This window comes from Gorilla gorilla, chromosome 4 (genome assembly GCF_029281585.2).
Source record: "Gorilla gorilla gorilla isolate KB3781 chromosome 4, NHGRI_mGorGor1-v2.1_pri, whole genome shotgun sequence".
Taxonomy (NCBI): Eukaryota; Metazoa; Chordata; class Mammalia; order Primates; family Hominidae; genus Gorilla; species Gorilla gorilla.
Window position 1 is genome coordinate 83,014,100 of NC_073228.2, and position 27,586 is coordinate 83,041,685.

At 50.2% G+C, this 27,586-nt stretch overlaps 1 protein-coding gene across 1 annotated transcript; it reads left to right on the forward strand.

Annotated features, from left to right (window-relative positions):
• Nucleotides 1–27,353, forward strand: ALKBH5 (alkB homolog 5, RNA demethylase). Its single transcript, XM_004042164.5, has 4 exons — nucleotides 1–2,264; nucleotides 12,191–12,271; nucleotides 24,185–24,340; nucleotides 25,589–27,353. Exons 1-4 carry the CDS (start codon nucleotides 1,495–1,497, stop codon nucleotides 25,764–25,766), a joined length of 1,185 nt encoding a protein of 394 aa, XP_004042212.2. The 5' UTR covers nucleotides 1–1,494; the 3' UTR covers nucleotides 25,767–27,353.
• The last annotated feature ends 233 nt before the right edge of the window (nucleotides 27,354–27,586 follow it).

Sequence of the window (27,586 nt, forward strand, 5' to 3'; positions counted from 1 at the left end):
TTATTGTAGAGATGGGGTTGCCATGTTGACCAGGCTGGTCTCAAACCCCTGGGCTCAAGTGATCCGCCCGCTTTGGCCTCGCAAAGTGCTGGGATTACAGGCGTGAGGCCCCGCGCCCGGCAACGCCTTTGCTGACTGCTTCAAAACTTTTTTGAATTGACTGTAGTCATTATCTATAGCTTAGCCTTAGCCTTGCGCCCGTTCGTTTCCTGGAGTTTTCTTCCAGCGTCCCCGTAGGAGGTGCCCCCACGCCCATCTCCAGCACCATGGAGGCTCGACGCCAACCCCAGCGCGCCCCCACGCTCGCCGTCACCGGGACGTGACTCGTGAAACGTCCGCTCCAGGCGGCGGCGGCAGCGGCGGCAGGCTGGCTTGTACCCCGACAACGCGCGTCCGGCTTCTGCCGGACGTTCCTATCTGGGTTCAGAGCTGGGGCCGGGTGCTGCAGGTCCCGCAGTTTGAGAAGTTTTCGCGGGTTTCAGAAGTTTCCTTAGGCGTTCTAAGAGCTTTACTCAGGTGGAGTCTCCATTCAGGCACTTATTTAACCACCCATTTCTCCTTTAGGGGTCCTCGCTGCTCGCCCAACCGCTAATTAAGTGACGGACACAGTAGCTAAGGAGACTGCCTGATTGACACGCATGATTACCAACCGACTTCCGGAAACTCCAGTCAGGGCCTGCCCGGCGCGTAGCCCACGGCCCAATTAAAGAAGTGGAAGCGCCAAAGGGGGAGGTAACGGAGCGGCCTAGGTTGTGGCGGTTCCCTGGTGAATGCGCGCTGGGGTTGAGGCGTCTGCGGGCGTTCGGACGATGCCGTGACGCGGCATGGCGACACTGTTGGCAATGTGAGCGCACCCCTGTAGAGGGAGCCCTTCGGTCCTGGAGGCGGCGCGGCGTGAAGACAGGTTGCTATTTGAGAGCGTTCCCTTGAAGCCCCTCAGAGAGTGGGGGAGGGGCGGCGGACGGCGAGCGGTCCCTGTCTGCGCTTGCGCCGGCGCCTCTGCCGACCCGGCCTGCACGCACGCGCATGCCCGTAGCGCGCGGAGCCGCGGTGGCCGGCAGCACTGCGCGTGCGCGGTGAGGAGCCCGCTAAGGAGCGGCGCTGGCGGACGTCGGGCTGGCTACCCGTGACGTCGTGCGGAGAGCTTTAAAGTGCGGGCCGGGCCGGGCGTCCGAGGGTCTGGTCGGGAGTCGGGCCGCGTCTCCGCAGCAGCCCTCCGCGGTATGAGGCGCTGCCGGCGCCCCTGCCCCGCGGGACGTGGAGAAGGTGGAGGAGGAAGAAGCCCCGTTGTCGCCACCGTTGCATGACCCGCCGCTCCTGAGGCCCTACCCCACGCCCGGACCCTCGACGCCCCCCGCCGGGTCCCCCACTCACGCATGGGGGTTCGGCGCTAAGGACCCCCCTCCCTCCGGGGGCCCCGGGGCGCGTCCCCTAAGAGCCATGCCCGGCTGCCCCGCCCGCCCCGGAGGACCCTAGAGCAGCGTCGTGGGGGCCATGGCGGCCGCCAGCGGCTATACGGACCTGCGTGAGAAGCTCAAGTCCATGACGTCCCGGGACAACTATAAGGCGGGCAGCCGGGAGGCCGCCGCCGCTGCCGCAGCCGCCGTAGCCGCCGCAGCCGCAGCCGCCGCTGCCGCCGAACCTTACCCTGTGTCCGGGGCCAAGCGCAAGTATCAGGAGGACTCGGACCCCGAGCGCAGCGACTATGAGGAGCAGCAGCTGCAGAAGGAGGAGGAGGCGCGCAAGGTGAAGAGCGGCATCCGCCAGATGCGCCTCTTCAGCCAGGACGAGTGCGCCAAGATCGAGGCCCGCATTGACGAGGTGGTGTCCCGCGCTGAGAAGGGCCTGTACAACGAGCACACGGTGGACCGGGCCCCACTGCGCAACAAGTACTTCTTCGGCGAAGGCTACACTTACGGCGCCCAGCTGCAGAAGCGCGGGCCCGGCCAGGAGCGCCTCTACCCGCCGGGCGACGTGGACGAGATCCCCGAGTGGGTGCACCAGCTGGTGATCCAAAAGCTGGTGGAGCACCGCGTCATCCCCGAGGGCTTCGTCAACAGCGCCGTCATCAACGACTACCAGCCCGGCGGCTGCATCGTGTCTCACGTGGACCCCATCCACATCTTCGAGCGCCCCATCGTGTCCGTGTCCTTCTTTAGCGACTCTGCGCTGTGCTTCGGCTGCAAGTTCCAGTTCAAGCCTATTCGGGTGTCGGAACCAGTGCTTTCCCTGCCGGTGCGCAGGGGAAGCGTGACTGTGCTCAGGTAACCCACCCGGGTGGAGGGGGCGGCCCTGCGCCTGCTGCCTTAGCTACCCACCCTGGCCCAGAAAGCAGCAGCCCGTAGGAGTCCGCGTTTTTTACAGTTCTGACCAGTTCTTCTGTTTGTAGGTTGTAGGGAGCGAGAGAAGGGTTCTGTGTTTAAGATACCTATAGCAAGAAAATAGGGAACCGATGTGGAAATCCTGTCCCCGAAGGCAGGTTTGACGGGATCACTGACTTGGCTGAGAATTCATCGAAAGCCATCTTTTCAGAAGGCTGTTCCCTTTGATTTTTTTTTCCCCACCATCCATTTCTTAGCATAAGTCCCTTTGTGATTTTTCGGTTTTCCATTCTGGCCTTCCATTTACAAATCTATGCTTTAAAAAAATTTTTTTTTGAATTTATCTAAAAGTCTTTCTTGTTCTGCCATTTTTGGATTCCTTAACAGAGAAAGTAGTCACAGGCAAAGGCCCCAGAGATTATTTAATTGAAGCACATTCTCCATTCCCAGGAGGGGAAGTGACTTCCCTGGAGTTGAACAGATTAGTGGTTGGGCCAGGCATACAGAGCAGCACACTCTTAAAATTCTTCCCTCCTGGCTGCAGAAGAGCCCATCAGTTCTTTGTAAGAACGTGTTACCTGTAGTCAGGACTGAATACAACAGAATACAGCTGGTCTCTTGACTGTTTGGCCTTACAGTTGCGTGAGCAGCAGAACTTAGGCTTTTGGCCTATATTCGGTTCCCAGATCCTGCTGAGAATTAGCTCAGTGCCCTGGCCCCCAGAGGAGATTGCCATTGGGAACACCTTTGCTGTTTATGTGAAGTGAAAATTTATTTGGAAGCGGCCTCCTTCCAGTCCTGAAAAAGGTAAACCTAGTAATGTAATTCAGTAATACCCAAAACCTCTTAGGTCTAGACCGCAGCTGTTCTCAGAGCAGCTTGGTTGACCACCACCAAATACAAGATGAGGACACACTGGGCTTTTGTCGTGAGCAGCCCAGGTTCTGAAGTGAGTCAGTAGGGCCAAAGTCATGAGGAGAAGCAGGGTCCCTGGAGCCTCTTGATATTATGAGAGCAGGTCATCTGTTTCATTTGAGTCTAACAGCTGAGGCTGCTTCCATGTTGGGGATGGCAGCAGAGCCTTGTAATGTCCAAGACCTCCTGATGGGAAAGTGTGGGAAGTCAGTAGTAGCAGAAGCGATACTTTAGCTCTTTAGGCATCTGAAACTTAGAGGACAGCCTACCTGTCAGATGCCTTCTTATGATGGGCTTTTGAGCTTCTCAGATCTTCATGGCGCTCCTAGATGGATGTCTTGGCAAAATGCTTTAAGATGGGATTTCCAGGACACACCCTCCCAGGGTGCTTGCTGTGTAAGGCAGGTTGGGGTCAGACCCCATTGACGGGTTCTCAGTGCAAAAATTACCTCACACAAGGACCATTTGGTCTCTTAGCGGGATATTAATTTTCTGAGTAGTCATTGGCCCTCAGGGTGGTTGTCAGGAGGTCTAGTAGTGGTGTGGTGCTTAATGAGGGGATCACAAGGCATTTTTTTGGTTTTGGGACTACTCCTCTCCTTAACACATGCCCACCCTGTATTTAAGAACAGAAGTTTCGAGTTCTTAGTATGCAGGTCTGTTAGTGATCAGCAACAGGATTGCATCATCAGGAAAATTCTCTTCATCTTTTCCTCAGAATAGTAAAGTCCTAAAGCTTTCCCAGTCCCTGTCAACCCTTTCTGGATTCAGACTTGGCTGTGGTGTTAGTGTGGGAGGCTCAGCCATGTCCTGAAAAGTGCTGCCCCAGGCTTTGATTCCAGCTTTTCTCTAATTTGCTTTGGGATCTTGTAGGCGTTCTCTGAGCTGGCTTTCCCATCTGTAAGTGGGGATGATGCCAACTTCCGAAGCCTATTAGAATTAAATGTGGTGATTTGTTGTCTAAGATAGGGCCTGGCACAAGGTAGGTACTTAAATGGGTGCTTGCTTTCATATACAACCACTCAGTGGTCCCCTGCTCTCTCACTGGGGAAGGAACTAGGGATTTGGTGGAGCCTGAAACGTGACAGTTTCCCTTCATGTAGTTCAAGCCCCATGGAGGCCTCAGACAGGAGGATAAGTTATAGCCCAGGAAGGTAACTGCAGAAACACACCGAAGGGGGACATCTTTTCCACTTTGGAGTGTTGGAAGTTTAGGGGAGGAAATGAACTGGAATGTGAAAAGTGACTAGGAATGAGCCAAGCAGAGAAAGGTGGAGAAATACACAACAGCAGTGTCTTTGGCTGCAGTAGCAGGAGTAGCCATAGGTAAGAGGGGGTGGATGTTGATGGGAGGCAGATGGAGTTCATTAGTAGAGACTGTGATTGAGGATGCTCTGGTGAACTCTAGATCAGGGCTTCTCAACAGTGCTATTGTTATTCAGGGCTTGATAATGCTTCATTGTTGGGGCTGTTCGTGCATTGTAGACTGTTTAGCAGCATTCCTGGCTTCTATCTGCTAGGTGCCAATAGTGTTTTTTATGACAACCAGAAAGTGTCCAGACACTGCCAAATGCCGAGGCAGGGGAAGTGCAGAATCCTTAGTTGAGAGTCACTGCTCTAGGGTCTGGACCCTTCCACTAATTAAATCTTCTTGCACCTGCTTACTTAGCTTACCTGGTATGCAGGTGGGTGAACACCTGCCTATTAGTAGTGCCCATTGTCAAATTCTGCATATAAACTGGTAAGAAGTGGTGCTTTCTCTTTTCCTGGTACAGATCCTAGCCCAGAGGTGATGAGCAGTAAAGCTGCAGATTGGAAGGGAGGGGCTGGTGAAAACAGTGGTGCGGTGCAGATGGGGAGGGATTCTAGTAGTAGGCATCTTAGTGAGACTTCAGTTGGTGTTGGTGGCAATGGTATGTGTACCCCTCTAAGACCGCATGGCAAGAATACAATTTTATATTTAATAGTGATCAGCATGGATGTTGGTGCGTCACAAACATTGACTCAGCAGTGTCTAAACCTGGGCATTTAGAACAAGGCCTCACAGAATCTTCTGGAAGTGCTTCAAACTCCTTTCCAAACCTAGTCGTCAGTTGTTTTTTGTAACCTTCCCATGTTAGGCCTGGGTGGATCCCTTCTTAAGGCTGTTCTTTAGGGAAATATTTTTTATCTTCATATCACTTTATCTGTCATTCATTCTCCTATTCCCTGCTGGCTGCATGGGGCAGATTAAAACAGACTCTGATTGGACTAATTAGAATAATTACTTCAAGGCTAATTGCTTACTTGCTGCTATCTTTAATCACTGCTACGTGGTCTGTGGTGTGGTGGCCACATGCCCAGAGACCCAGGCCTAGGCCAGCCGTCTGGAAATGACTGTGTATCACCCAGGCACGGGGCATGCACTGGTGAGCTCAGCCTGTGACTCTTCCAGTTAACGGTTGATATTGGGTGGAGTGGGCACCCCTGTCAGTTCTGGGATAGTTTGATCTTGTTCAGCTGGTTGAAAGCAAAATTTAGCTTTCTGGCTTAAAATAGTTGGGAAAGTAGGGCAGATAGGTCCTGGGCCACAACTCTTGTGTGGACTCTTCTGATTCCACTGGAGGGGGAGGAACCACAGGATGAAGTCAGGGCTGTGCACCGTCAGGAGGAGCTCTGGGCCAGGGGGGTTGGCTGCCCTTGCTGCTGCCAGAGCCTGACAAGGCAGAGGGCAGTAAAAGAAAGGAAGCTAACAGTGAACCATGGTGTTAATCATGAAGCTCACAGCAAGCAGAGAATAAATAGGCCATAAAAATTTCAGAGCTGGCCAGGCTCAGTGGCTCATGCCTGTAATACCAGAACTTTGGGAGGCCAAGGTGGACGGATCGTGAGGTCAGGAGTTTGAGACCAACCTGGCCAACATGGTAAAACCCCATCTCTACTAAAAATACAAAAACTAGCCGGGCATGGTAGTGTGCACCTCTAATCCCAGCTACTCAGGAGGCTGAGGCAGGAGAATCACTTGAACCCGGGAGGCGGAGGTTGCAATGAGCCGAGATCGAGCCCTTGCGCTCCAGCCTGTGCTGTAGAGTGAGACTCCGTCTCAAAATAAAAATAAAAAAAAAAAAATTTCAAGGCCGGGCGCGGTGGCTCACGCCTGTAATCCCAGCACTTTGGGAGGCCGAGGTGGGTGGATCACGAGGTCAGGACATCGAGACCATCCTGGCTAGCACGGTGAAACCCTGTCTCTACTAAAAATACAAAAACAAAATTAGCTGGGTGTGGTGGCGAGCGCCTGTAGTCCCAGCTACTTGGGATGCTGAGGCGGCAGAATGGCACGAACCCGGGAGGCGGAGCTTGCAGTGAGCCGAGATCATGCCACTGAACTCCAGCCTGGCAGCCTGGGCAACAGAGCAAGACTCCGTCTCAAAAAAGAGAAAAAGAAAATTCAGAGCTGGCTGGCCAGTTGGTGGATAGCCTTCACTGATACAGTGCTAGCTCTCTGGGCGATATAGGTTCATCTCTGCAAATCTCTTTCATGGGGCTAGTGGGTGTACATGTGCCCTTTGGTGAGGCCAGCAAGGCCCCCTGGACAGGCTTGTTACCAGGAAACACAGATGGGCTTTTCTTCCTACCGCCTCCACAACAAAATCCAGAAAGTTTGACAGCAGACTTGGTTGGAGTTACAGCACCACCATTTTAACTCTTTGACTTTGGGCAAATTAATCTTTTTGAGGCCTCAGTTTTCCTCATCTGCAAAACCAGTCTAATGATGCTATAGAGTTGTTATAGAAAGTTGAATCTTTGTCATCTATTGAATGCTTGAAATTTAGCTAAAAGTGTCTCAGGAGATGGGCTACCTTCTGTGTTTAGTACTGTCTATCTTGGTGTGTACAGCATTGGGACTTGGCAGGTTGACCTTCCCTCTGGATTCAGAAAGCCCCAGGACTTCTTATAAAGTTAGGCCATGGGTCGTCTTGGAGGCTTGGGTCTGGTAAATAATTGAGCCTGAGCTCACAATCCTGCCCCTGGGTCCAGGTGGCTGGTCTGCTGCCCCCAAAAGCCTGACCTTCTTGGTCCTGTGGGTCTGTCAGTAAGGCAGGTAGCCATAGCCAGAGAGAGACAGTCACCAGGCTGGGATCTTGGCCAGTCCCTCCATCTCTGGTTCATCCTGGCCTAGGCAGGGCATGGAGTAGATGGAAAATGGTGGCCATCTTGGAAATGTGTCATAACAACTCAGTTTCCAAGACCGTCCCCTAGAGGAGAGATGTACAGTCCTGCATAGTTCCTTTAAAGAATTTTTCAGGGTCGGATGCGGTGGCTCATGCCTGTAATCCCAGCACTTTGGGAGGCCAGGGCGGGTGGATCACCTGAGGTCAGGAATTCAAGACAAGAATGGCCAAGATGGTGAAAGCTCATCTCTACTAAAAATACAAAAATTAGCCAGGCGTGGTGGCAGGCACCTGTAATCCCAGCTACTCGGGAGGCTGAGGCAGAGAATTGCTTGAACCCAGGAGCTAGAGGTTGCAGTGAGCCAAGATTGCGCCACTGCATTCCAGCCTAGGCAACAGAGTGGGACTCTGTCTCCAAAAAAAAAAAAAAAAATTTTCAGACACCTCATTTAATTTGCACCTAATCTTCTGAGGAGGGGGTTGCTGTGATCTTTGTTTTGCAGAGGCAGAAACAGGTTCTAAGTAGTAGAATAGTTCAGCTCAACACACATTTCATTTAGTGTCCACTGTGCAGGGATGAGTAAGGCCTTTGAAGAGCTTTGTCTTGAAGGGAAGACACAATTTCCACAAGGCCAGATGGAATAGCAAAGAGGCATGAGAGGGTGTGATTGAGCAATGTGGGGGGAACCCAGCCTGGGGAGTCAGGGAAAGGCCCCCAAAAGAGGAGATAGACATGTCAGCTCCTTCGAGAGTCACTCTGAGGTATAGGACTAGTGGGTGACATTTGCAATATATACTGGTCAGTGCCTCCGGCTGGGGCTGGGGGCTCAGCCCAGAGAGGGAGCAGGCAAGCCAGATGGCATAAGGTTATTTCCTCTTCTCCTTTCCCTGTGAAAACAAAAAAGCAGGAGGTCCTGGAACTTTTCGTGCCAGCAGTAGGGCTGGACCCAAGGGCATATTAAGTTGCAAGCTGGCCGACTGAGACTTTCAGACAATTTATTTTGTAGCAAGTAGGTTCCTTAATAGTAAATAATACCCTGTGGTCTCTGCTCGACACTTTGTGAGATTGGCCAGGAGAGCTTCCCTTAATCAGGACTTTGAGCTCATGTTGCCAGAGCAGCCGGATATTCCGAGGAAAGGGTCAGTGGGCTGTGTCATAGCTGCTAGGAAGTTCTAGAAGACCAGTACTAATAAGCCTTCCAGGTTGGGTCAGTGCCAAAGTCATTTTTGTGGGCCTGTGCAGCCCTACCTCCATACTAGTTCTTCCAAGGCCTGGGCTCCGTGGCAGGAACCTGACATGGCTTATTGTTTGTTCTAGAGCCCTTTGGGGGATGGGGTCAGGGAGCATGCGGGCAGTCAAGCTTTGACAAACATCTGGATTTGCTCCAGAACTGCATTAAGAAAAGTGGTTCCTTGTTGGAGATGGAAAGTCAGGGCCCTTGGTTATGCATATAGCCAAGTCAAACAGATTAATAACACTTGTCAATGGCAGGGAAAGTTGCCTGTAGCCAGCACTGCAGATTCAGGACTTAGAAACGTGCCTCTGGGGCCGAGCATGGTGGCTCACACTTGTAATCCCAGTACTTTGGGAGGCCGAGGTGGGTGGATCACGTGTGATCAGGAGATCGAGACCAGCCTGGCCAACATGGGGAAACAGTCTTCACTAAACATACAAAAATTAGCCTGTAGTCCCAGTTACTTGGGGGTCTGAGGCAGGAGAATCGCTTGAACCTGGGAGGTGGAGGTTACAGTGAGCCAAGATCATGCCACTGCACTCCAGCCTGGGCAACAGAGTGAGACTCTGTCTTTAAAAAAAAAAAAAAAAAAAAAAAAAAAAAGTGCCTTTGAGACCTTTGACAACTCTTTGGGAAAGTCCTGTGTGTCTATATGGGACAGTCTTGCAGTCTAGACCCCCATTCCCCCAGTGTGGAATGATAAAAGCATGGGATGAGAACTAGAGTTCCTAGCTCTGGAAATGGGGCCCAGGTGGCCCCCACTACTGGCAGATCCCTGCAGGGGGAGCCCAGACCATGTCTCTTTGGCAGATGCTGAATCCAGGGCTCTGATTTGCCCCAGGATAGTCCAGGGCCCTCTGACTTTTGTCAGAGTGCTTAGTAAAGATTGTAGGGTGTCAGGCACCCTGCATTATCTGACTTAATTCTCGCAATACCCCTGCAGGTAGGCCTCTCACCACCCCTTTCCAGGAGTGTCAACCATGTAGTCATATAATGCTGCTGTTCTGCCTGGAAGGGAGGAGGCCCAGTTTTTAAAATCTTGTAATCTTAAAAACTTTAATCTTGTAATCTTTAAAACTGTCCCCGTTTTTAAAATCTTGTAATATTAGTAGCAGCAAAAGAATAGCTAAATTATAAAGCATGACAAAATGAATACCCAAGAACCTACTGTTCTCCTTATTACAGATGAAGAAACTGTACAGGTTTTTAGGTTCAGCATGTGATTTAACAAAGGTCACAAAGCTAGTAGGAGACAAAGCTCACATTTGAACCCAGGTCTCTTCAACTCTCTAACTCGTGTGTGATACTTCTCACTGTGGGCTGATGGGTATTAATAGGTATTATGAGAGAAGGTTCTTTGGTCAGTGCTCAAAGTCAGTGGGTTCTTTTGCTGTAGTAATTCTCATGTGCTTTAAATATATTAATGCTTTTTGAAACTCTAATCAGTATTTTACAAATTGATTTCACTGTAGACATTTGTCCACTGTCTTTTTTTTTTTGAGACGGAGTCTCACTCTGTCACCCAGGCTGGAGTGCAGTGGCACTATCTTGGCTCACGGCAACCTCCACCTCCCAGGTTCAGCGATTCTCCTGCCTCAGCCTCTGCGATAGCTGGAATTACAGGCACCTGCCATCATGCCTGGCTTATTTTTGTATTTTTGTAGAGACGGGGTTTCACCATGTCGGCCAGACTGGTCACGAACTCCTAACCTCAGGCAACATGCCCACCTCGGCCTCCCAAAGTGCTGGGTGGGATTACAGGCGTGAGCCACCGTGCCCAGCCTGTCTACTGTCTCTTATGGGACTGGTGTTCATGGAGAAAATTTTGAAAAATTCTTGTCTAGGAGCAGCTTGAGGGAGAAGGTGGAATCTATAAAATAAAGGTTTGGGCCGGGCGCGGTGGCTCACACCTGTAATCCCAGCACTTTGGGAGGCCGAGGCTGGCGGATCACGAGGTCAGGAGTTCAAGACCATCCTGACCAACATAGTGAAACCCCATCTCTACTGAAAATAACAAAAATTAGACAGGCGTGGTGGGGTGCGCCTGTAGTCCCAGCTACTTGGGAGGCTGAGGCAGGAGAATCGCTTGAACCCGGTAGGCAGAGGTTGCAGTGAGCCGAGATTGTGCCACTGCACTCCAACCTGGGTGACAGAGTGAGACTGTCTCAAAAAAAAAAAATTAAATAAAGGTTTGTTCTATCCCCAGCATGAGCTCAAATCAGATTTCCAAATCAGAGGTGCTTCCTTAAGGCTGAGCCTGAAGCAGTCTGGCTTTTTATCTCTTGTTGGCTCTTGCATCCAGTTATTAGAGCTGAGGTTTGGCCAGCCTGGCCATCTTGAGGGGTCCTTCCCAGGCCTGCAGTGTTTTTAATAGTTAAGTTTGTGTCTGTACAACTAGCCTTTGAGAAGGGAGCTGATCAGCAGCCATGAGAGAAGGGTTTGTGGTACAGGGCCAGGTAGGGAAACTAAGCCATACTTGTCCTACTAGGCTTGTGGCTGAGTTTCTGGGTGTGTAGAACTGCTGCAGCTCAGTAGAGTAACTTGGAGTAGGAGTATCTTGTGGCTGCCATGCTTCCAGTGATAGCATGTGAGGGGTATAGGAAGCTCAGAGCTTGCTTCCAGAGTTTCAAATTGGAATGACGCTAGCTGAAAAGAGGACAGTCATCTACCCACATTAGTTGGTCTCTGAGCGGTTTTAAAAGTCACGTAACTTGTTGAAAATAAACAGATATCTGAGTATGATGGAAATCCTTTTTTTGGGGGGGGGGCAGGGAATGGGGGTCGGTGGTGGGGACGGAGTCTCGCTCTGTTGCCCAGGTGCAGTGGGCGTGATCTTGGCTCACTGCAACTTCTGCCTCCTAGGTTCAAGCGATTCTCCTGCCTCAGCCTCCCAAGTAGCTGGGATTACAGGCGCCTGCCACCATGCCTGGCTAATTTTTGTATTTTTAGTAGAGACGGGGTTTCGCCATGTTGGCCAGGCTGGTCTCGAACTCCTGACTTCAGGTGATCTGCCCACCTCAGCCTCCCAAAGTGCTAGGGTTACAGGCATGAGCCATCACGCCCAGCCGGAAATTCTTAAAATATTCAAACACAACTGTCTTCAAAATTTTGGATCCCCCCAAATGGAGACTTCATGTAGACATTCTATTTTGGAATGAGGCAGTCCTAGCTCTCCCTGGTGACTCAGTGCTATCAGTGGCTGCCTTGGCTTTCTCTACCTGCTAAATGGAGGGAGAATGAGGAGGAGCTGCAGAGTACTCTCTGGAGTACCCTTTTAAAAAAGGGTTCCTGGCCTGTTCAGGGAGAGTCTTGCTTCGGGCCTCTGCCTTAAGTGGCCAAGGGGTCTCCTTTGTGTCATACCAGGTTTTTCCTTGAGTATTACAGTCTCTTGGCAAAAGCATCCTGGAGCTTAATATGATATTCCCTTCCATGTAGATCCTTGAAACTCTCAAGTAATGGGTAGAGAGCAGCCGTAAGACCTAGGCCATGTTCCTGTCCTGTTATATACCCCAGGAACTTTGGTTGTCTGTCTACTCTTCATGGTCACATGTTCTGTGTTTCTTTTCAGTGGATATGCTGCTGATGAAATCACTCACTGCATACGGCCTCAGGACATCAAGGAGCGCCGAGCAGTCATCATCCTCAGGAAGTAAGTGCCTTGATGTCTGACCTTCTGCCTCACCTGCAGGCCTGTCTGGAGATGTAGCTCTGGGTCCACTTAGAACTCAGCTCCTATGTATCAGTGGCATGGCAGAGTGGAGAGCAGAACTATTAAGTTCTCTTTTTATTTGAATCCTGTGAGGATAAAGTTGTTTTGTTGTTTTATCAGAAAATTAAGTACTCTATTTAGGGAGTTTAGGTCTGAGCAAAAGCATTTACGCCCAATATTTGTGGGTATAATCTTGAGACAAGATTTGGGCAACATTCTTCCAAACCTCACCCCACCCCTTAGCCTCTGTTCCTCACCTCCTTGGTTCTTATTTGTCACACGTACTCTTGGTGATTATTTTTAGACTGTGCCTTTAGCAGCCTGCTTTAAAAATGCCTGGGTTTTCACTGCTGGGAGGAACAGGGAGTGAAGAGAGGAGACAAGGGTGGGAGGTTAGGATGTAGTATTCAGCAGAATCATGGCTTGTGGCTCTTCTCTGGGGAGGGAATCAGGGATGTGCTACTTAACATCAACAAACCTGGCTTCACCAGCATTTATTTCTTTCACGGGGTGAGTGGAAGAAGCCATAGCCTCACAGACATTGGATCAAGACAAGCCTTGCCCCACTGTCCACCCATCTTGCTCAGGCTGGAATGCAGTGGTGCCATCATAGCTCACTGCATCCTCAAAGTCCTGGACTCAAGCTCTTTTCCTGCTTCAGCCTCCCCAATAGCTGGGAATAGAGGCAAGTGCCACCATACCTGGTTCACGCCTACCTTTTGAATAGAGTCCCAGAGAAGATAGGTGATTGCCCAGAGTCATAGAAGTCAGTGAGCAGAGCAAAACAAGCACGTAAACTTAGGCTTGACCCATATAACTTGCTGTCTTCTTCTTCCTTCCTTCCTTTTATTAAACTTTATTTTTTAGAATAGTTTTAGATTTATAGACAATTGTGATAGTACAGAGTTCTCATGTACTCTGCATCCCATTTCCCCTATTTGTTAATTTTTTATTGGTATGACTGAAGTCCATACTTTATTTAGGTTTCCTTAGGTTTTTCCTAATGTCCTTTTTCTGTCCCAAGATCATTCTACATTACATTTAGTCAACATATCAACTCAGACTCCTCTTGGCTGTAACAGTTTCTCAGACTTTGCCTTATTCTTTTTTTTTTTTTTTTTTTTTTTTTTTTTGAGACAGGGTCTCACTCTGTCGCCTAGGCTGGAATGCAGTGGCACCATCTCGGCTCACTGCAACCTCTGCATCCCAAGTTCAAGTGATTTCGTGTCTCAGCCTCCTGAGTAGCTGGGACTATAGGCATGTGCCACAACACCCAGCTAACTTTATTTTTTCGTACAGATGGGGTTTCCCCCATGTTGGCCAAGCTGGTCTCTAACTTCCAACCTCAAGTGGTTCACCTGCCTTGGCCTCCCAAAGTGCTGGGATTACAGGTGTGAGCCACCATGCCCAGCCTGCCTTATTCTTGATGATATTGACTGGTTAGGTATCGTATAGAAAATCTCTCAATTAGAATTTGTCTGATGTGTTTATGGTAAAGTGTATGCCATTTTTACTACATAACCAAGAATATATACTATCAATGTAACTTAACACTGTTGATATTGATCACCTGGCCAATGCACTGTCAGGTTTTCCACTGTAAAATTACTGTTTTTCCTTGTCCATACTGTACCCTTAGGAAGGAAGTCGCCATGCATGCCCACAGTTAAAGAGTGTGGGAGTTAGCACCATCTCCTTGAGGGGGAGCATGCAGGTGAATTACTTAGAATTCTTCTGCAGGGGGGATTGGTCTACTCTCCCTGATTTATTCAATCATTTATTTATATAAGTATAATTTTTATGTAAGTATGGACTCTTGGGAATTTATTTTATGCTCAAATTCTTCCAGCTTTGGTCATTGGGAATTTTTTCTGGCTCATCAACTTTAGTCAGTAAACAATAACTTTGGCATCCTGGTCCTTTGGGCCCATAACTCCAGAATATTGTAGTGGTGAAGTCTCTTTGGTATGGCTTTGCCACTTTGCCGAGTCAAAACTTTTAGTCTGTTTTAACTATAGTAGATGGGTATGATCCATATGTGTGGGACAGTCCTATGGTACAGGCAGAGCAGTGAACACGTGGGAGCTCCAGAAACTTGGGTCAACTTGGTGGGGTTGGCAGCCTCTCTTTTCTAGCCTAAGACTGTTCCCAGAATTTGTCAGAGGAAGGGAAGAGTTTTTATCTGCCTGTACTTTATTTTTCTGTGATAACCAGCACAGGCAAGAACTCAGAAACAATGGAGTCCAGAGTGTAGCACTCTTCCAGCCTCTCCTCCAGTCATTTCTTCTCAGGCTGTACCTGGTACCTCCAACTGCAGCCAGGGATGGGTGGCCTGCCCAGGCCAGGAACCTGGAGAGGAACTTCTAATGTTATATAGAACCAGAGCAGTAACTTCCCAAGAGTTCCTCTCATCTTCCCATAATAGCTTATTTTGGAGACATCTTAGTTGGATGTGCAGGTGGTAGTGGCCATAGCTGGAGTGTCAGTCTTCCAGCTGCTACTCTTTTATTGAATGGTGACTCCCATATCTGGCCGCCCAGTCCAACTGAGTCAGATGCTCCTCAGCACAGCTAGGAGTCTGCACCGTTAATCAGCTCCCTGGGAAGCTTTTCAGCCAGCTGGGTCCCTGCCAGTGGCCTGACCTTGGGAATGGCTGTTACTGGGTGACTGAAGCTCTTCTACCTTCTGACTTCAGTGGGCCCAGGAACCATTCACAGACTGGGCTGGAGTGCAGAAGCACAGAGCTTTGGTGTAAGGGGACTGGAGAAGCGTGGGAGGATGTCCTAGCTTCCCCAGGTAGCTGAGCTGGGGAAGTACACAGCCGTGGGGAACTCTAAAGTATCTGCAGCTCCTGTTATGGTTTATGGATTTGTGCCTGGGCTCTTGTGGCAGTGTGGCCTCCACTGGGCATACCTTCTCATCTAACATGTTCATCCTCTGATTCATATCCCAACTCCCCAAATAAACCTACATGATAACCAACTCCTCAGATAACCTAGTCATTCTTCATCGTTCAGATTGACCATTTTGACATGCAGAAAGCATCATATAAAAAGCCCTTTAGCTTTTTAGCATCACCTAAAGCCCTTTCAGCACACATGCAGACACATACACACACCCGTTTGGACTGTCACAGCTCATACGCTTGCCATTGTGAATTTTCAAATCTGCATTCTGTAGGAATAAGGAGATCCCTGTTCATCTGGGGCCTAGCATGAGGTGCAGCCCAGAGGAGGCATCAACTAGTGTGGAGAACAATTCAGGCCAGTGAGGAGCAGCTCCAGAGTAGCTACATGGGCTTGTCTTGGGAAAGGACGGGTTGTGACAAGTTTAAAAAGGGGAGCATCTTGGCCCAGGCATTGCCCGGAGATAAGTATGATGTGGCCTTGGAAGATACCTGGCTGGTTTGATGTCTTCTGGTGAGGTTGTGTTACAGTGGGTAGAATCTGGGCATTGAGCCTGGCCCTGATTATGGTAGAGGAGTTAGAGCCAGTCCTGCCTTCTCATAAGTTCAGATAAAGATTGCACAGGCTGCTGGTGGAGACCCTGGGAGCTCTGTCACCAGCTCAGGTCAGTCAGAGCTGGAAAGGTCTTTCTAAGGGCCTCACGGAAGGAAATGGGTGGGTAGCTGCCAAGTGCTTTCTGGTTGGACAGAACGCAGCTTCTGTGAACATGGGTGGTGCCAAGTCTTCATGCACATGTGCCCTTGTTTCTCACGGGGAGGCTGGAAGTAACCTTTTAAAAAAGTCTCCCCAGAGTGGAATCCTCAGACTGTCCCTTGGTGTTATAATGTTTGGGGTCACAACTTAGCCAGTAAATGGCTGAGTGAGACCTGGAACCTGGGTCTTGTGGTTCCTTGGTGGTTTGCACAGTGGAGTACCCCAAGTCCTGCCCTTTCCCCCAGTGTGTCGTTGGGATGGATGCTTTGAGTTAGGAAACTGGAGCTCAGATATAGAAGGGCTTTCTTGCCTCTGCTGTGCAAGTAGAGAGTTGTGCTGATTGGGGAGTATGTAGGGGGCACTCTACAGAGAGTGGGGTGAGGCAGCAGCTACAGGCTAGTCGGCTCTTTGAGGTGCCTCAGCACCCCCAAACTTCCCTGAATGTTACTGTCTCCCAGCCGACCGAGGGCAAGCTGCCGCAACATGCAAGTCTTTTCTCTGTAATTGTTGGTAACCCTGGAAGGGGAGGCTAGACCTAACCTTACTGGAGGTGTGGTTAAAGTTCTAGATTACTAGTTAGATAACCAAGAGGCTGACAAACTTCTGGGGTATAATAATTCATCTGTGAGGGGAGTCTTCCAGTTTTTCCATGATTCCCTAGTGCTCCTGCACTAGTGCACTCTGTGCTTCTGCTCCTGGTAGGCCTTGCTAGCTGCCCTGTGCCAAGCATCCACATATTAACCTTGAAACTAGAAGGTATGAACTCTGTTTGGAAAGGGGCTCAGGTAGGAAGTGAGCTGCCTCAGGTCATCTTGCTAGTTGGAATGACCTTTGAGCAGGGATTTCTGACTTGAGGGAAACATCAAGTATCTACTATGTACAAGGCACTTGAGGTGGGTACCGCAGGAAATTTAGTGCCCCCTTGGTGCTTCACATGTAATAAGTTTGCACTTTGCATGCCATTCCAACACAAAGCAGAGTGAACACTGGTGTAAAAGCACAGGGTATTCTCTGGGAGCCCTGCAAAAAAAAACCCCAAAAACCCAGGCCGGTCGTGGTGGCTCACACCTGTAATCCAGCACTTCAGGAGGGCGAGGCAGTTGGATCACCTGAGGTCAGGAGTTCAAGACCAGCCTGACTAACGTGATGAAAATTCTAAAAATACAAGAATTAGCTGGGCATAGTGGCAGGTGTCTGTGATCCTAGCTACTGGGGAGGCTGAGGCAGGACAACTGCTTGAACCCGGGAGGCGGAGGTTGCAGTGAGCCGAGATTGCACCATTGCACTCCAGCCTGGGAGGCAGAGCGAGACTCCATCTCAAAAAAAAAAAAAAAAAAAAAAATTTTTTTTTTTTTTTTTTTTTTTTAATTACATCCAGCTTTGCAGGAGGAAGGGTAAAGGTGAGCTTGGTAGATCTGGCCCCTGAGCTAGAAATTGCTGGCCAGGCAGAAATGGTAAGCTCAAAGGCTAGGAGGCAGGGAAATATAGGGGACTTCTGTAGATGAGGAATGAAAGAGGGAAGGAGGCCTTAGGTCAACATTTGATTCTCAAGAGATGGCTTATGGGTCTTCGGGGCCTTTAGTTGGTGACTAGGGCACCCAATCCCTTGGTTTTTAGGAGGCCCTCAGGATTGCACTGTGAGACTTGTATTCTTGAGATTGGTACTCTCCAGTTAACCAGATAAAGTGGCACAAAGCAGTATATATAGCCCATTTATTTCCTTTTGGTCAAGTGGAACTCAGCTCAGAGTGGTCTGAAGCTGGGAAATGCAGCTAGAGATCCCTTTGCCAAGTGGTAACCTAAGCTGGTGTGTGCTAGGCTCTGTGCTAGTGCCCGGAATGGGGTTTGTATGGGTTCCTATTCTCTTTTGTCCTTTGGGAAAAGGCAGACATTTAGCATCTCAACAGGAACTGGTCAAAGAAGGCTTTCCAGATAAGTGCCACCTGAAGGTAGTCAAGGATGCTTGGACCTTAGCCAGCATAGAATGAGGCTCAGGGGCAAAGATAGTTCAGTCAGAAGAGATGCTCTTTACAGAGGCTTGGAGTCCAGGAACTCTGTTCTGGAACACAGAATAGATAAGGAGTGGAGGACTTGATACACCGGCCTAAGACAGCAAAAACTTCACGCTGTGCAGAGAAATGTTAAGGGCGCTGGGGAGCCATGGAGGCATGTGAGCAGTGGGGTGAGGGATTTGCATGTGAGAGATTGTAGGAAGCGGAGCTCAATAGCTTACTTGGTCATTAGATCCGCAGAGTTCGAGGAGTCAGGAGACCTTCCATGAGAGCAGAGCAATCTGAATGTGAGGCTGAGTGGATGGATGAGCAGTGGAAGGAAGTGGAGGTCTCATTCTGGACCTCGTTCCTCAGCAGTGGGGTGAGGGGTGGCTAGCTCTTAGTTTCTCTGACCAGGGCTTAGTGTGTTGCTCCTTTCTCCATGATTTGTGTCTCCTGTGGTTAGATTTAGCTCACATTTGTTCCCTGGTTCAGTAAGTCTGTGTCCACGTGCATACACCCTGCCCTTTTGGCAGCCTGACTCTTCTGATGTGTCTGTGGCCTGCCCAAGGAATATGGGTACAATGGGATCACCAAGGAGGTGACAAACTTGGGCTTCTGCCCTGGCTCTGCCACTCCTCTCCAAATGCAGTCTTATCTGCACCTATAAATTGGGCAGTTGTGGTTAAACTTGTGAATGCCAGGTGGTCTTCTAAACTCTTCCTGGCTGGGTGCGGTGGCTCGCACTTGTAATCCCAGCACTTTGGGAAGCCGAGGTGGGCGGATTGCCTGAGCGTGGGAATTTGAGACCACCCTGGGCAACATGGTGAAACCCCATCTCTACTAAAATACAAAAAATTAGCCGGGCGTGGTAGCATGCATCTGTAGTCCCAGCTACTTGGGAGGCTGAGGCACGAGAATCGCTTGAGCACGGGAGGCAGAGGTTGCAGTGAGCCAAGATTGATTGATAGATAGATAGATAGATAGATATGAAGATAGATAGATATAAAGATAGATAGATATATAGATATAAAGATAGAGATAAAGATAGATAGATAGATGATAGATTGATTGATTGATTGATTTAAAAAACCAGGTGTGGTGGCATGTAGCTATAGTCCGAGCTACTCGCGAGCCTGAGGCAGGAGAAATAATAAATAAATAAATAAAACCAGGTGTGGTGGCATATACCTGTAGTCTGAGCTACTCACGAGCCTGAGGCAGAAGAAATAATAAATTAAATAAATAAATAAATAAAACCGGGTGTGGTGGCATATACCTATAGTCCGAGCTACTCGCGAGCCTGAGGCAGGAGGATCGCTTGAGCCCAGGAGGTCAAGGCTGCAGTGAGCTGTAATCCCACCCGTGCACTCCAGGCTGGGTGATAGACCTTGTTTCAAAGAAAGTAATTAATTGGCCGGGTGCGGTGGTTCACGCCTGTAATCCCAGCACTTTGGGAGGCTGAGGCGGGCGGATCGTGAGGTCAGGAGATCGAGACCATCCTGGCTAACACGGTGAAACCCCGTCTCTACTAAAAATAAAAAAAAATCAGCCGGGCATGGTGGCAGGCGCCTGTCGTTGCAGCTACTTGGAGGCTGAGGCAGGAGAATGGCATGAACCCGGGAGGCAGAGGTTGCAGTGAGCCGAGATCGCACCACAGCACCCCAACCTGGGCGACAGAGCGAGACTCCGACTCAAAAAAAAAAAACAAAAAACAAAAAAAAACAGAAGCCTGATGTTGGCAGGGGGCTGGTGGAAGATGGGTGGGGAGAGTCCCGTGAGGGGAGTGGGTACTATTGCAGGAGAGCCAGCAAGGTACAGACCTGAGCTTTGTGGGAGTCTGATTCTCAAAGGTGCTGGAGCTTAGACCTTAGCTCTAGGGACCCAGGTTACTAAATAGGCAAGAGGGTGCTTGGACAGGCCCACAATACTGGTCTCTGCCTCGCTTTGTTGGAAAGCCAAGCTTTTAGCACAAGGATGCCTGGTAAAGGTGGTGCCAGAAGTTGGAGAGTAGTTGGTAGCTGGCTGGGGACTGCCCTCGCTCCAGAGTCATCGTGGCCTGAGTGCGGTCTGGTTTACCATCTTCCCAGAAATGGTGGTGCTGCCACCTGCATGCACAGTGTTCTCTTGCACTGAGGAGGGCCCGCCTGCACTTTATTTTTTAATTAAAAAAAAAAAATTAGGGCCGGGCACGATGGCTCACGCCTGTAATCCCAGCACTTTGGGAGGCTGAGGCAGGCGGATCACGAGGTCAAGAGATCAAGACCATCCTGGCCAACATGGTGAAACCCTGTCCCTACTAAAAATACAAAAATTAACTGGGCATGGTGGCGTGCACCTGTAGTCCCAGCTACTCATGAGGCTGAGGCAGGAGAATTGTCTGAACCCGGGAGGTGGAGGTGCAGTGAACCAAGATCGTGCCACTGCACTCCAGCCTGGAGACAGAGCAAGATTGTCTTTAAAAAAAAAAAAAAAAAAAAAAAAAAGTTTAAATAGGGACAAGGTCTTACTTTGTTGCCCGGGTTGGTCTGAAACTCCTGGCTTTTAAGTAATCCTTCTACCTTGGCCTCCCAAAGTGCTGGGCTCCCACAGTGTGAGCCACTGTGTCTGGCCCCACCTGTGCTTTAGAGGACGTCACAGAGTAGTAGGTAGTAGCTTTGTGACTCAAGCTAGTGATTTGCTCTGGGATTTAGCTTTGCTCTCCAGTCCCTACAGGGAGAATAATTCACCCTAGCAGCTTCTTTGGAGGACCTAGGATAGGATCAACTCCCTCCCTTCCCTTTGGTTCACACTTTAGTGCTACAGCCATCCTTTGTTGTGACCTCCCTTGTCCCTGCTTTGTCCTGACACTGTAGGTGGCCACTCTGGGTATCACGGTCAACCTCACATGCCCGAGGTCACATGCCCGAGGTGCTTTGCTCTGACCTTTGAATACTGACTGATCTGTAAGGCAGGTCTTCATTCCTGTTGCCACCTGAGGAGGCCTGGGTCCAGACCTTACTGCTAGAACTGAGCCTCCTGAATCCAGATTTGTGACTCTCTGCTAAACCCTGAGGACCTGGCCTACGCCATGGGAGTTGGTTGCCTTTTAACAGGGGCATGTTCTGAAGTTAAGCTACTGGTGGGCACTGGGCTTGGAGTCAAGCTCTAGCCTGGCATCCTGCAGCTTGGTGAATTTTTGGAAGTGTAGGGAGGGCAGGAGCTTCTCCAGCTGTTATGAGATGTACTTATAACAGTCCCAGGGGATGTGTCAAGAGCTCTCATCTTGGTGGCTCTGCTTTTCTCCTACCATCCATCATTCACCCGAAGAAACAACTCCAGAGTGCCTTCACTGGGGCTTTTGGGGCACACAGGGGCCTTCCTTCCCTGAACATGGGCTCCCTGGCACCTATAGAGTCTTAGCTTTATGGGTACCAGAGGAGGGACTTTCTTCAATGAGGCCCTTAGAGTCCTTTAAGTCAAGTATAACGGCTAACATTTTATTTAGTCTGATCTCTGCCACCTGGACCTCTCAACTTGGTGACACGAAGCCTGGTAAAGAAAAGGTCATTGGGCCAGGCGTGGTGGCTCACGCCTTTAATTCCAGCACTTTGGGAAGCCCGGACGGGCAGATCACCTGAGGTCAGGAGTTCAAGACCAGCCTGACCAACATGGAGAAACCCCGTCTCTACTAAAAATACAAAAGTAGCCAGGCGTGGGGGCGCATGCCTGTAATCCTAGCAATTCGGGAGGCTGAGGCAGAAGAGTCGCTTGAATGCGGGAAGCGGAGGTTGCAGTGAGCCAAGATCGTGCCAGTGCACTCCACCCTGGACAACAAGAGTAAAACTCTCTTAAAAAAAAAAAAAAAATAGAAAAGGTAATTGGGCCAGGTGTGGTGGCTCAGGCCCATAATCCTAGCAGTTTGGGAGGCTGAGATGGGCAGATCGCTTGAGCCCCAGTGTTTGAGACCAGTCTGGCTAACATGGTGAAATGCTGTCTCTACTGAAAATATAAAAATTAGCCGAGTGTGGCAGCGGGTACCTATAATCTCAGCTGCTTGGGAGGTTGAGGTGGGAGGATCGCTTTAAGTTGCAATGAGCCAAGATCCCGCCACTGCACTCCAGCCTGGGCGACAGAATGAGCCCCTGTCTCAAAAAATAATAATAAAAATAAAAAGCTCATCTGGAGCCGGGCTTGATGGCTCATACCTGTAATCTCAACACTTTGGGAGGCTGAGGTGGGAGGATCACTTAGAAGAGTTAGAGACCAGCCTAGGCAAAATGGTGGTACCCTGTCTCGCCAAAAAAAAAAAAAACCATTAGCCGGGCATGGTGGCCCAGTCCTAGCTTCTTGGGAGGCTTGGGCAGGAGGATCCCTTAAGCCTAGGAGTTCAAGGCTGCAGTGAGTTATGATCATACCACTGCCCTCCAGACTGGGCGACAGAGCAAAACACGATCTCTCTTTAAAAAAAAAAGAATGATTCTATTCTATTTCACATACTCATCTCTGGTAGTTGCCCAGTACCACCTCTACCCAGAGAATCCCAGCCTTGAAGGAGGCAACTTGCCTTCGATTCCTTAGACCCTCAGCGCAAAGAAGCCGTAGAGCTAGTCACATTTCTTTCTTTTGCTCAGATGGGGAAACTGAGGCCCGAGGAAGGATGGTGACTAGCTTGGACTCTGAATGGCAGTGCCAAGACTAGATCATCCTCCTGTTGATGTTAGGTTCTGCATCCATGAGTCTGGAGGAGTCCAGAGTGGAGTCTGAGACTGAAGAGCCACTCACTGCAGCTGGGCCCTACTGGCATCCCCTTCCGCAAGGCCAACCCAAAGGGATGGGGATGCCTGTCCTACCTGCCTACCCACCAGTTTGGGCCTGAGGCATCAGAACATTGGTTCCCAGCTGGAAGGAAGGAGATGCCCCTGCTGCCTTTAGGAGAGAGATTTCCTACCCATGTTCAGAGTAACTCTTGCCTGTCAGGCTTGAAGTCTCACTTTGGCTTTAAACTTTCCCCCGTGACTTGCAGGATGCATGACTTACTGCCTTTCTGATCCTTCCCATCTATGTACAGTAGACCAGCCAGTGGAATGTGGGGAGGCAGCCATGGGGAATGGGGGAAACTGAGGACCAGATGCAGTTGTTACCAAGGATGCCAAGCAGCCTAGCCCAAGGCAGTTCTTGGATTTCCCTCCTGCTTGCTTCTCCCCAGCATCCTCTAGTATCCTTAGAGTCCTGCTCTGACTGCAGCCCCTACTCCTTCGGAACTAAGTTACTACTTTGTGTCTAGCAGACCCTGGAAAAGGTGCCTTCAGGGTCTCTGCTAGCTGTGTCCTATCGCTTCCCACCCAGTCTATTACATGGGTCCTTCTGCCCTTTGCTCCCACCTGCCTGACTTGCCAGCCTTCTCTGTACCACACAAGGAGCCTGAGGGCTTTGAGGTTTTCCATGCCAGCTCCCTTCTGTTCTGGCTTCATAAAGGACTTGGATCACTGCCCTGAGTTACCTCTACCCAGCTTCTCCATCCCCCTCTTCCTCATCTGTATTTGTGTGCCTTCCCTTTACTAGGCAGTGTATTCCTTGAAACCTATAGCTACACCTGCTGCTTGGTGGGGACTGTGCCTTCAAAAGCCCTCTGGCCTTTACCTTGTCAGCATCGTGAAATGAGCAGAAACTGCCAGATGACTGCTCATGGTTGTGGAGTGGGCCTGGGTTCCCTACCCTGGCTCTGCCACTCAGTCTCAGCATCCCTGTCTGTACAGTGAGAAGATAGGGTAGCTCTGGCTCTCTTTCTCTCCAGCCCCTCTACAGGCCTGGACCAGGGATCCTTCCTGTGTTGGGACCCACCAGTGGGGCCATTGGTCCTCTGGCAAATGAAGTAGATGGCCCCAGAGAACCTGTGGGTCCAAGTGGAGTGAGGTGAGGCTGCTTGGTTCAGCTAAGAGTGAGCCCTGGGATCTTGCCCCTAGGGTAGCACAGCCTGTCATTGGGAGTTTCCAGACAGAAGTGTTCCCATTCCTTACTCCTAAACGTGGACTTGAGGAGGGTATTTGAAAGTCAGCTAGACCAATCTCTAGTTGAACCTCAAGGAGAGTGAGGTACAGAGCAGAGACTGCTGGCTTCCAGGTCTAGCTGGCTCCCACTTGGCCTGGCCAGAGAATTGGTCTGATGGTGCCCACACCTTCACCGGAGGCCCTTTGGTGACCCCATGCATGTTTCCTTTGCAGGACAAGATTAGATGCACCCCGGTTGGAAACAAAGTCCCTGAGCAGCTCCGTGTTACCACCCAGCTATGCTTCAGATCGCCTGTCAGGAAACAACAGGGACCCTGCTCTGAAACCCAAGCGGTCCCACCGCAAGGCAGACCCTGATGCTGCCCACAGGTACTCAGTTTAGGACCCTCAGCAAAGGCTGGCAAAGGCCTGGCTGCAGGGTGAGAAGGGTGGAGAAGCCTGGGGTAGGCTGTTTAGGAGCCTTGGCTTGCTCACCCTTTCGAAACCTTATGTCTGGTTCCTCTGGGTTGGTGGCATTGGTGACATTCCCATCTAACCCTGGCCAACTGCCTGTACACCCAGAGAGAAGGGGTCAGGCAGAGACTGTAACAAATGGCAATATCATGGCTTTCCCACGACTTTCCTTGTTCAGTCTCACCCAGACAGACGCCCTTGTGGAATTATACTTAGATGTCAGGAGGGAATCTTGGGACTTGGATAATAGTGAACCAGGGACTTATTTCAAAAAGGATTGGATAAAAGGTATTTGAGGAGATAATTTTTTTAAAGGAAAAAAAATGTTTTGGCCGGCGCAGTGGCTCACGCCTGTAATCCCAGCACTTTGGGAGGCCAAGGCAGGCAGATCACAAGGTCAGGAGATCGAGACCATCCTGCCTAAGACGGTGAAACCCCGTCTCTACTAAAAAATACAAAAAATTAGCCAGGTGTGGTGGCAGGTACCTGTAGTCCCAGCTCCTCGGGAGGCTGAGGCAGGAGAATGGCGTGAACCTGGGAGGCGGAGCTGGCAGTGACCCGAGATGGCACCACTGCACTCCAGCCTGTGCGACAGAGCAAGAATCCATCTCAAAAAAAAAAAAAAATGTTTTTTAAGTGTTGGGGAAGGTTTCCAAGGAGGTAATGTTTAAGTTGATTCCAGAAGGATAAGGAAGACATGGAAGAGCATTCTAGGCAGGAAATACTGTATGAGCTAAACCCTGAGACACAAAAGAGCTTTGTGGTTTCAGGGGGTAATGGGGTTAGTAAGTGGAGAAGGGGGTGTTGGGAGGCCCAAGAGAAAGTGGGTAGAGCTGGGAAGTAAAGGTAGATGGCAGAACCATGCAGAGTCTTGAGACTGTGGTAGGGAAGACCTCTGTCCAGCAGCCCTGGCAGTGTCCCAGGGCACCAGACTCCAAGCCAGGCAGACCCCACAGGGTAATTGGGAAATGTCCCAAAGACTGGGGTGGTCACTGGCACTTAGTGGGCAAGAACCTCCGATACCAGGGCCTCTGCCAGGACTACCCTTCGTTGAGGACCACTGAGCTGAAGTGACCCATCCCAAGGATGAGACGAGGTACAGCCGTAAAGCCAGGCGCCTCCTGCCAGCCTCTCAGATAACGTCCTACCTCCCTTTCCTTGCAGGCCACGGATCCTGGAGATGGACAAGGAAGAGAACCGGCGCTCGGTGCTGCTGCCCACACACCGGCGGAGGGGTAGCTTCAGCTCTGAGAACTACTGGCGCAAGTCATACGAGTCCTCAGAGGACTGCTCTGAGGCAGCAGGCAGCCCTGCCCGAAAGGTGAAGATGCGGCGGCACTGAGTCTACCCGCCGCCCTCCTGGGAACTCTGGCTCATCCTTACGTAGTTGCCCCTCCTTTTGTTTTGAGGGTTTTGTTTTTGTTTATTGGGGGGTTTTTGTTGTTGGTTTTTTTTGTTTTTTTGTTTTTTTTTTTTGATTCTATATATTTTTCCTTGGTTTTGTTGCCTGTTAAGGCTGAAGAATAGAATTGGCCAGGACCTAGGTTCTCATATTCTTGGTATTCCTCCTGGATGGAAAGGCTGTTGGCATCAATAGGGGACAGAGGCTGATGCTGGAGTGGCCAGTAGAGGTGGTGGAGCAGAGCAGCCATCTTTTAAGTGGGGCTGTATCAGGCTGGGTTTATTTAAAAGCAACAAAATGTTTTGGTTAAGAAAATTATTTTGCTTTCAGTGTAAATGTTCGCAGTGTTCTAAACAAAGTTCAGTCTTCTGCTCTCCCCTTTCCTCCACTGATGACTGCACTTGGTTGAGGTCTCCTGGAGCCTCACAGGCTCTGCATGGGGGCTGCTGTTCTCCACTTCTCACCTGCCATCCACGCCCTGCAAGCTCATGCAAACACCCTTTCTTCCTCCTGCGGCAGAGTTGTTCAGGTTGCCTGGGCAGGGGCTTAAACAGTGCCAGCCCCTGCCATCCCAAAGCTATTGTTAAGCCCCCCAGGCGTCCTCCACCCACACCCACTAGCCTGCCATGTCCACAGTTCCTTGGGCTGCTGAGGGGCTAGTGCAGTGGTCCTGACCTCTCTTATCAAGAGCACACTTCTTTGCTGGTTGCTCCTTTTGAGCATATGCGTGTGATTATTTGGAACAGTTAGACTTGCCACGTTGGGTCAGTTTTAGAAATTGTTTCTAGCTAGAGGGACTGGTGTCCTTCCAAGTCTAGCATTTGGGGTATGGAAAATTGTTGTGGTGTGTGGTAGGGTTTTTGTTTTCTTTTTTGAGTTTTTTTTCCCCCTTTAGTCTCCTGGCTTTTTCCTTTCCCTTCCCTTCTCCATTGGCCAGCTTGGGCCTCATCCTCATGTCATCCTTCTAGGAAGGCGCCTGCCCCATCTTGTCTGCCGGCAGCATGCATCCAAGGCCAGAGCTCAGGCCTGCAGACTGGGCTGGTGCCTCCTCCGCTTCAGGGTATGGGAGTTGGTGAAGGGGCTTTCAAAAAATAATAATAAAGAAAAAAAAGGTAAAGTCTTTGGTAGCTTCTATCCACTCAGATCCTGGAAGGCAGCAAGGTTTTGTGGATCTAGATTCATTAGGAATGTCTTCTTGTCAGCCAGGCCAGGACCCGGGCTTGCCAAGAGCAGAGGCCCTCCCAGCAACCAGGATACCACCACTCTGGGGGCTTTGTGTACAGAGGTCCGGGTCTGAGACCTCATAGGCTGCAGAAATCTGGGGCAGCCACCATCAAGAAGCCCCTCTCAGGGGCCAGAACTCCTTTGCCAGCGTGGATTTCTCAAGTCGGGACTGCATAATTAAAGCAGTTGCAGTTTTATTTTTTTTACAGCTTTTTTCCCAAAAATGATTTGTAGTTGTGTGTGCAGCACTTCGCCCTGATATGTGTGCTCTACAATAAAAACCAAATCTAATATATTTTGAAACAGTTGTCTGATGTTGTTGTAAGAGAGGGCTTGCCTTTGGTGCTTCCTTAATCCCTTTACTTTCTTAAACTTGAAACGGGTTGGGGAGGCAGAGCTCATTGGCCACCAGCGTCCCAGAGGAGTTGGTTGGTCTTGGACACTGGGCCTCCTGTGTGCCTAGCCTCGGGTTTATGGCAGAAGGTGGACTTGCCCTCACCCCACTGTCCTTTCTCCCACTCCAAGGAGGGTGAACT